The sequence below is a fragment of the Arachis duranensis genome, unplaced genomic scaffold, assembly GCF_000817695.3.
Source record: "Arachis duranensis cultivar V14167 unplaced genomic scaffold, aradu.V14167.gnm2.J7QH unplaced_Scaffold_165934, whole genome shotgun sequence".
NCBI lineage: Eukaryota > Viridiplantae > Streptophyta > Magnoliopsida > Fabales > Fabaceae > Arachis > Arachis duranensis.
In genome coordinates this window covers 610,539-619,179 of record NW_026264258.1, presented here as the reverse complement: position 1 = coordinate 619,179, position 8,641 = coordinate 610,539, and the positions used below count along the sequence as shown (strand labels likewise).

Below are 8,641 nucleotides of genomic sequence, written 5' to 3'. Positions count from 1 at the left end.
ACCCCTTTCTTTTAGCCACTGATTACCATTTAATTATTTCATTTTTATATTATTATTTCCCCTCAAGTTTTCACTGTATAGGTGTCATAATATTGTTGATGAAGTGCTTGTTTGAGTGTCAAATATTAAGTTAGAAAAATATTTTTTTTAATAATTTTTTTATTGTGTTTTGATAAAATTTTAATAATAAAAGTAAAAGTATTATATTTTTTTAAAAAACTATAATTTATATCTTTTTTAAAATATTTTTTTACTTCAAAAAAATGTTCTAAGATAATATAAATAAACAAAAAAAATATTTTTATATTATTCTACCTGAACATAATTACTAAACAAAAAAATATATTTATATAAGATATCTAAAAATAAAATTATTTTTATTTTTTTATAAGATCTTTTAAAAAAAATTACTTAAAAATAATTTTTTGTGAAGGTTCACCAAATAAATCCAAAGTCTTAACGATAATACTTTAGATATATTCAACTTTTATCCGTAACAAAAGGGTCTTACTTAATTAAGAACGAAACCAAAGTACAAAATGAAGATTCAAAGAATGAACAAAGTATAAAACTGAATGTGAATGATATTATTGGATGACACAATATGAGTTACTATATCTGGTAATTGTAGTGTTCCTTAATTATAAAGAGCGAGGAACACTTCCCATAAAAAAAAGAGCGAGGAACACTTTACAATAATAGAGAGTGACATAATTATTGAGATGAATTCCCAAAACGGAAAACACAAGATAACTACTTAACTGATAAATTTATTACATTAAGAAACATGAAATAAGGAATACACATACACGATCATATTCATGCATGGCCTTATTTGTAATCAAACAATTTTCAACGAAAGGTTTGGATACCCAGCTTGAGTTTTGTACCGTTCAAAAAGATCTTCAAGTGCTTCAATAAACTGACTATGTACTTTGCCAACCTAAAATTTATTTTCCATCTAGTGTTAGTGTTCAAGTAGAATAAAATATTGTTGGAAGACTAAAAGTTCTAATTTCTCAAAATATCTATTATATAGAAAAAAAATGTATGAAAAAGAAGATATATACAGTTCTTTGAATAACGCATTACCTTTTTCTTTTCTTTCTAAAACTAACATAAAATTTAAAATTAGGAGTATATATATAGTACATACCTCCTCCATGGTTGGTTCTGGATTTTTGTTGACCTCAATAGGTTTACCTACCACAACATACATTGGACGTTTGAATGGTATTGGAGACCTGAATAGAAAAGAGGACTTGTGCTAAAATTATATTTTCTCAGCCTCAAAAATGAAAAATTACTTGGGTTAATTATATTCTATAAAAAAAATATTTTCTCAAAAGATGCAATATAATATTAACTAAATCGTTTAGCAGCAATTTAAGTCCAAGCGTCACTAAACCGTTTAGCAATGGTTGAAAACCGTCATAATCTATAAGGTAGTGTTTGTTTTCAGAGTCAGGACACAGAGACATGGACAGTACATATTTAAAATGTGTTTGGAAGCAGAGACATAGACACAGAACACATTGTCTTCGAGACAGTTTTTTATATTTTTGTGTCAACTCTTTTATAAAGGACAATGATGGACACGGGATTTAGAAGAGTGGACACGGACTTTTTTATAAATTTTATTTTCTTTTTTGTCTATAGATATTTTTTATTATTCCACTATTATCCCTTCTTATTTTTCCTATAATTAGTTTTGAAACTTTTGAAAGATAAATATTATTAAAGATAAAATTGATCTTTTAAAATGCTAAAAAATAATTTATAAGTTGTAATTTATTTTATTAATTTAAAGAAAAATCAGTTTTTAGATTAAAAAAATTGGTCTTCTAAATAAAAATAGATTTTTATGTGCAAAAATTAAATTTTTTTATGTAAAAATGGATTCTTTTTTAAAAGTAATTTTTTATTTAAAATTAATTTGACTTATTAACCTAAACAAAATTTTTTATTAATCAAACTCAGATCTATTTTTTTTGTTAATCTTAACCATATGTATTCCTACATATTAATAATAAATTTAAAAATAAAATAAATATATTTATAATTTTTATTTTAATATAAATACTATTATATTTTTTTTTATTAAAATTTTTTGTCTCTTCAAACATTTTTTCAAGTTTCATCTGCTTATGTACTCTCATTTTCTATTAAATTAGTTTGTACTTAATGTAGAAAATTTGGAATTATATGATTATTTTAGTAATTTCATATAATATTTTAGTGTTATCCATGTGTATCCAAACATAATACTGGACATTACATTAGTGTCTTGTACATCGTATCCAAACACAATACACAAACAATCATTTTTAGTGTTTTCGTCCTATTATCTCTATCTCAATATCATGTTCTGTCCTGTCTCTGAAAACAAACACAGCTTAATTACTGTTGTAATAATTCTTTAGATAAATTCATGGATTCTAACCATATTTGGTAGAAACTCACATACACAGTCTATGTAAAGTGATAATTAAGAATCATTAGATCATAATTTAGTTAAATTTATCAAATCATCTAACCGTTCTTAACTATTAACTTTACGTAAAGACAACTGCACGTGAGTTTTTCACCTTTTTATTTATACACCACCTTCAATCATTTCTATCCAAAATTCTAATTATCCAAGAGGTACATTGACATAAAAAATAAACACAAACCCGAAAATTCCCCAAAAAAATATTGCGGGGAATTTGATGGCCCTTGCAAAATTGAGAATCAACTTCCAATTTGGTTTCCACCAATTATAGATATCTGACTATATATATGGGGAATTTGATGGCCCTTGCAAAATTGAGAATCAACTTCCAATTTGGTTTCCACCAATTATAGATATCTGACTATATATAGCACCATTGCATCAAAAGAGAAATTGTGGTTAGTTAAAATGAAAAGCATGAAGTATTAAAAGGAATAATATAGACCCATGAAATTACCTGCCCAAAGCAGAAAACTGGAACAAGAGGTTTGCCCTTCTCCATTGCTACGCGGACAAATCCTCTTCTTTCCTTAAGAAAGATAACCTATAAAATACAAAATAAATTTTTTAATATGAACCAAAAATTTCTTTTTATAATTAAATCATAAATGAAAATAGTAATTAAATCTTCTTCAATGATTCCGTCAGTCCATCTTATCCAATACTAGAAATAGGATAATGCAACACAATAAATTTAAATACAAACACATACATAGAAAACATTAATACTTCATTTGTTTTATAATATTTATTCCATTTGCATTTTTAAAGGTTTTAAAATATTTGTCATATTTACAAATATTTAGGGGGTATTAATTTTTTCTCTAATTAATTTATTCATAATAATAATAATAAAATAATTTGATTAAAAAACTAATGATAACTTTTGATATATGAATAATTATATAGAAATGAAGGAAGAAATTAAATGGACCTCAGAACTATACTCCATGAGAGAGATTTCTCGCCATCCACCAGGCACAAGAATGCAACTATAGCCAGAATCCAATAGCGACAGAAAATTTTTCTTCGACACTGATGTAAAACCCAACCAAGTCCATATGTGTCTCAAAAATGGTATATAAAATATCTACATAAAATTTTAAAATTATATACTTATTAATGATAATCATTACAAAAAAATAATTAAATTCTCAAGTAGAAAAAAAGCTTACCACACTGCTTGCAAGAACTTTTATCTTAGGAAGAGGTATGAGACCTGTGCTGCTTGTTAGTGCAATAATGCCATTCGACAAAATTGAATGTGGTTCATAACCAAAAACTGCACATTAATATATAGGGCCATAAAATGACAAAATGATTTCATTCACAAAAATAATAATGTATTTTAATAATATAGAATAACAAAATCTTAATCATAATTAAAATTCAATCTAGTCTACAATTAATTAGCATGAGCTCATATATTATAAGTTTAATGTGATTAAGTATTTTTTGATAAATTTATCGTCATGAACATATTTTAAAAATAGAAATTTATTTTTGAATGTAAATAAAATGTTATGTTATTCCACACTCTATGCATCCGCCCACTATTTTGAATGAACCTTAGCTTTTTCTCCCGGAAACACCTCACAATTTAATTTTAAATGAAACGAAGAACACAAGAAATATATACTTTGTAGGTATATAAAAATGTTATACTATCAAGTAATTAAGCATAGTATTTATAATCTAAAATTTAATCAAGAGTAGTTTGGTTCAAACCATAAGCACGATTAGGATTGAAGGCCTTTATATCCTCTACATGAAGTGTCACGGGAAAATAACTGCAAGCATGTTTGCATATAAACCTGAAAAATAGAAAATAAAAATAGAAACAAAAAACAAGGTTTATATTTGGTTAGTTAATAACTGGTTTGTGTTTTATTTTTCTTTTATAACTGTTACTTAATTTATTTTTTTTTATCAATAATAGATGTAGATTTATTTGTTGTAATTTTTTTAGTGGGAGTACAGTATATAAAGAGTACATAGTATATAACGTGTAATAAAAAAATATTTTTTAAAAATTTTTTTCATTCTTTTCAAAATGAGAAGAACTTATTTTCCTCTCTTAATCTCTTTTGGTTTATCAAATTATCATCACAACTTGAACAACTTAGGCCATGAGATTTTCTTTATAGTGTGGTGAATGCGGAGAGCAACCAAGCTTTGAATCAAATTAAAAAAATTGTGAATTGAGATCCAATCGTCGCCAATTTTGCCATTTTCTTCATTTTCCTAATTTTTCTTTCTACATTTCCTTTTCTCTCTCCTTATCTCTTCCTTCAAACTCTTCCAATAGAGTTTGATGAGAGACTATTTCGCAAGATTCTTTCTTATTAATTTAAAATGAAAAGAAATTTTTATATCTAGCCATGTAACTTTCTATGAAACTCATTTTCCATTTTCATATTCCACTACACTGACATTCCTGTGCTACCCACTCGTACTCCACAATACATTGATCTTTTTCAATATGATACACCACCCACACATCATTTTCCACCACCCACATATACCACACTCACATATTCAAATCAATATTTCTCAAGCTCAATTCACTCACCAATTTTCTCACACATCATTGCACTCATTACCACACCACACACTATAACAATGCACCTGCATCACAAAACTACAACATCACACATTACTGCATCACTAGAAAATATGAAAGAGTAAAAAAATCATTTGCTTATTTAAAGGACTACCATTGTATGATAACCCACGCAACTCACTCTAGCAACTTTATCAACTCTAACTCTTTATATCTTATCTCACAATACTTATCATATGATAAACTAACCCCAAAATATAAGTCCTTTTCTCTAGCCATCACCTCAAATCCAGAACCTAGTACTTCTGAGGAAGCAGCTACACATGAATGTTGGAGAAAGGCAATACAAGCTGAGTTGACAGTTCTAGATTAGAGCATAACTTGATGTCTCACTCAACTCCCAAAAGGCAAGAAGGCTGTGGGTTGCAAATGGATTTTTTTGGTAAAATTCAATCCCGATGGCAGCATAGAAAGGCACAAATGAGGCTAGTTGCAAAAGGATTCACTCAAGTACAAGGAGTGGATTATGGTGACACTTTTAGTCCAGTTGTCAAAATGATTACTCTATGAGTAATGTTAGCATTAGCAACCGACAAAGAAACAGTTGGAGGTCAATACTGCTTTTCTTCATGGAGATTTGGACAAGAAAATTTATATGAAGATACCACCCGGTTTGGCTGTATCATAACCAGGTTTGGTTTGTAAATTACAAAAGTCTCTATATGGTTATAAGCAATTTTTTTATGATTCCCTCTTCATCAAGAAACAATCTGAAAAGTTCACTGCCATTTTAGTATATGTTGATGACTTAGTTTTAACCGGGAATGACATTCACGAAATCAATTTCATCAAGTAAATTTTGGATGACAAATTCAAAATAAAAGATATTGGTGATCTCAAGTACTTCTTGGGAATGGAAGTAGCACGCTCTAACTCTAGAATTCACATTTATCAGCCTAGAGTACGTCATAGACCTTCTCAAAGATTTTGGTTATCTAGATTGTAAGTCTCTCTCCACCCCATTTGATTATAGTTAGAAACTCTCGAAGGAATCAGGTACCATTTTAACGGACAACATTACCGATCGACTCCTTTACCTCACAAATACTAGACCTGATATCTCTTATGCTGTGGGACGTTTGAGCCAGTTTTTGAACTGTGCAACCACTTCTCACCTACAGGCTCCTTTTTGCGTACTCCAATATTTAAAAAGCAGACTTGCAATTGGTCTATTCTTCTCCTTTACTTCTAATCTGCATCTCACCGGATTTGCTGATGTTGACTGGGCTACTTGTGCCGATACTCGTCGTTCCGTTTTCATACTTAGAAACTCTCTCGTTAGCCGAAAGAGTAAGAATCACACCACCATTGCCAAGTCCTCTGTATAAGTTGAATATAGGTCTCTTGTTGTTGCCACTTGTGAAGCTAGTTGGTTATCTTTCTTAATGAATTTTATTAGTTTATCGTTTCAAAAGTCTATCACTCTATTCTAGACAACCAGTCAGCCATTCAGATCGCTAGTAATTCCATCTTTCATAAAGAACCAAACATATTGAAGTAGATTATAATTTTATTCGTGAAAAATATTTGTCTAGTCTCATTCATCTTATGCTAGTTCGTTCCAAAGACCAACTTGCTGATTTTCTTACCAAAACTATGCCACTGGGTCCTTTTCTTACTGATGTTTCTATGTTAAAATGGTTAGATTTATACAATTCTAACTTGCGGAAGAGTGTTACTAATTTATTTTTTACCAATAGTAGATGTAAGTTTATTTGTTGTAATTTTTTAGTGGGAGTACAGTACACAAGGAGTACATAGTATATAAGGTATAATAATTCAACAAATATTTGTTGAAGGGATTTTTCATTCTTTTCAAAACGAAAAGAACTTATTTTTCTCTCTTAATCCCTTCTAGTTCATCAAATCATCAAACAGCTTAGAGAATGAAATTTTCTTTAATAACGGGATAAAAAATATTCCATAAACAAAAATAGAAATCCAACAAGGTAACCACTAACCTGGACAATGTTCGACCAAATTTACTCTTTTCATTGGTAGGAATCACCACAAACACAAACAGCAAAGCAAATCTCCTGTTATACAATGTAAAAGATTTTTTTTCTTAATGTTATTTTTTTAGAAAAAATATTAATAGTTAGTAACAGAAATAAAGAAAAAAAAGGAATTAAATCACTCTTTGAAAATATAGCCACATGAAAATAGCCTTCTAAAATATTTGGAAATTAATTTGTTTGCCTCTTTCTTTGAAACTCTCTTGTTGCATTTGTTTATGAAAATGAGACTGTGACAAAGAATTAAATTGGATGAATAGAAACATTGTATTTAGAGACACTAAATTAATGTATTTTATGTTTATTCTAATAAGAAAAACACATAAATACTAATAAAAAATATAACTTATTTTTTATTTTTTCTTTCATTATTATTGTTAATTTTATAATTATATTTTTTATTATTAATTTTTTCATCTTAAATTTTTTGAATAGAAAAATAAAAATAAATTAAATTTTTACAATTTGATTTACTTTATCATCAAATAGAATATAAATGTCTTTGTCATTTATATCTTATTTTCAGTATATTATCTTATTCTCAGAAACAAACACGGCCTTATTATATTCATACAAATTGAAGAATAAAATAGCCCTTAATTTAAAAATAATAAACTTATCTATCAAAATTTGACAAATTAATTTCTTACGAACATACTAATAATAGTCCTCTCTAAGATGCCTAAGTTGAAAAGATTAAAGGATAATTAAGCTTTTATTTTTATATTTTATTATTTGTACACATTAAAAAACCCAAAACCATATTCGTATTTCCATGTAAGATTTTGTTTTAAGACAATGTATATGTGAGAGTGAGAGGAAGACGAGAGAGATGGAAACTCACAAGAGTGCCTTTGAGAGAGGGAGGAAAAAAAGTGAGAAGAGGGAGAAGGCACCATTGAAGTGAATAGGTCCCAACCACAATGCCAATGCCACAGTTGTTTTTAGGCCTTTCAATAACTTATTGCAAGAAGACACATCGCCGGCGAACACTTCATTGGATCTGAACACCTTCTCCTCTGCCATGTTTCTCGCTCTATCTATAATATGTGTTTTGTTTAATTTATAATGTTTTAGTACAATATCAACTATCATTTCTACCCTACATCAATTAATTAGATTTAAAGATTGATGTTGCCTCTCTTACCCTACTAATTTTGTGTGTACAGTATTTTTTGTATTTTTTATTTAATAATAAAAACGATACTTGTGAGGTAAATTAAATGTTATGAAATATGGATGGGAAGCAACAATTCACACACGTGAGATATAATAAGAACGTAGCAGAAAGGAAAGTTAGGGAGTAGTTGAGACTGAAAGGGAAAATTAATTAGTTGCTGTCCTGATCTTCTTTGGGTATAGTCGTGTGTGTCTATATATAGCATATGCAGCAAGCTAAGAGAACTTGGCGTATTATTCAGTAATTAAAAATAAAAGAACTTCAATTCAGTAACTCTGCTCTCATTCTATTCCAAATGTGAAGGCAATTTTGTCCTTCTCTCTATTAGT

General features: G+C 28.4%; 1 protein-coding gene across 1 annotated transcript; it reads right to left on the bottom strand.

Annotated features, from left to right (window-relative positions):
• Positions 1-568: 568 nt before the first annotated feature.
• LOC107475638 (diacylglycerol O-acyltransferase 2D-like) lies at positions 569-8,165 on the bottom strand. The gene is made up of 9 exons (XM_016095304.3): positions 7,977-8,165; positions 7,079-7,153; positions 4,223-4,308; positions 3,670-3,776; positions 3,429-3,584; positions 2,952-3,038; positions 2,676-2,773; positions 1,157-1,244; positions 569-943 (listed from the first exon to the last, which is right to left on the bottom strand). Exons 1-9 carry the CDS (start codon positions 8,156-8,158, stop codon positions 842-844), a joined length of 981 nt encoding a protein of 326 aa, XP_015950790.1. The 5' UTR covers positions 8,159-8,165; the 3' UTR covers positions 569-841.
• Positions 8,166-8,641: the final 476 nt, after the last annotated feature.